At 66.6% G+C, this 707-nt stretch overlaps 1 protein-coding gene across 1 annotated transcript in view; it reads right to left on the bottom strand.

The window, feature by feature from the left end:
- Positions 1-707, bottom strand: part of NTNG2 (netrin G2) — a gene marked incomplete at both ends in the record, with an annotated part of 26,886 nt that overhangs the window by 965 nt on the left and 25,214 nt on the right. The window contains one exon of the mRNA XM_010151404.1: positions 120-288. Coding sequence (XP_010149706.1) covers positions 120-288 — 169 coding nt within the window. The remainder of the gene's footprint in view (positions 1-119; positions 289-707) is intronic.

Genomic DNA, 707 nt, shown 5'->3' with positions numbered 1-707 from the left:
CGGTCCCTGGCGACGAGCCAGACACACACCACCCCCAGGCTGACGCCCGCCCTGTAGAGCGCGGTCCCGCACGAGCCCTCCCGCGTCCCCGTGGCGCACCCCGGGGCCGGAGCGCTCACCTATGCATACATTCTCGTCGTCCAGCTCTGCCGAGCTGTTGCGGTAGAAGCCCAGGCGGCAGTGCTGGCAGTGCTGGCCCCTCGTGTTGTGCTTGCAGCTCACACAGGTCACCACGTTGAGGAAGTCGATGTAGCTGGCGCGGGTGGGGGGGGCCGAGGCACCCTCAGTCTGCAGAAAGGAGGAGAGAGCTGAGAGCAGGGCTGGGAGCATCGTCCCACGCGCTGGGCAGGGCTGAGGAGCCACGAGGCTTTGGAGGAGGCTCCTGCTCTGGTGAAATGCTCAGCCACCGCCGGCGTGGGGCTGGGGCTGGGCAGGATGGGTGGGCACAGCGGGTTCTGCACTGCCACGGGGGATGACATGGCTCGGAGAGGGGTTGGGAGCTCTGTCCCCTTGGGGTGAGGGCAGGCTGGTGCCAGCCCCCAGCTCCCCCGGGACAATCTCTTTAAAGAAACGCGTAATCATGGCAGTGGGCTGTGGAGGGGAGTCAGGTGTTAATTAAAGAGCTGCCTCGTTAACGAGCAGAGGCCAGCGTGGTGCCTGGGTCTGGCCCAGCAAAGGCTTTGATGTGGCGGGGGGGGGAGGCGCGG

The sequence above is a fragment of the Eurypyga helias genome, unplaced genomic scaffold (assembly GCF_000690775.1).
Source record: "Eurypyga helias isolate BGI_N326 unplaced genomic scaffold, ASM69077v1 scaffold12625, whole genome shotgun sequence".
NCBI classification, from domain to species: domain Eukaryota; kingdom Metazoa; phylum Chordata; class Aves; order Eurypygiformes; family Eurypygidae; genus Eurypyga; species Eurypyga helias.
The sequence above is the reverse complement of the archived record's forward strand: the minus strand, read 5'-3'. Positions and strand labels throughout refer to the sequence as shown.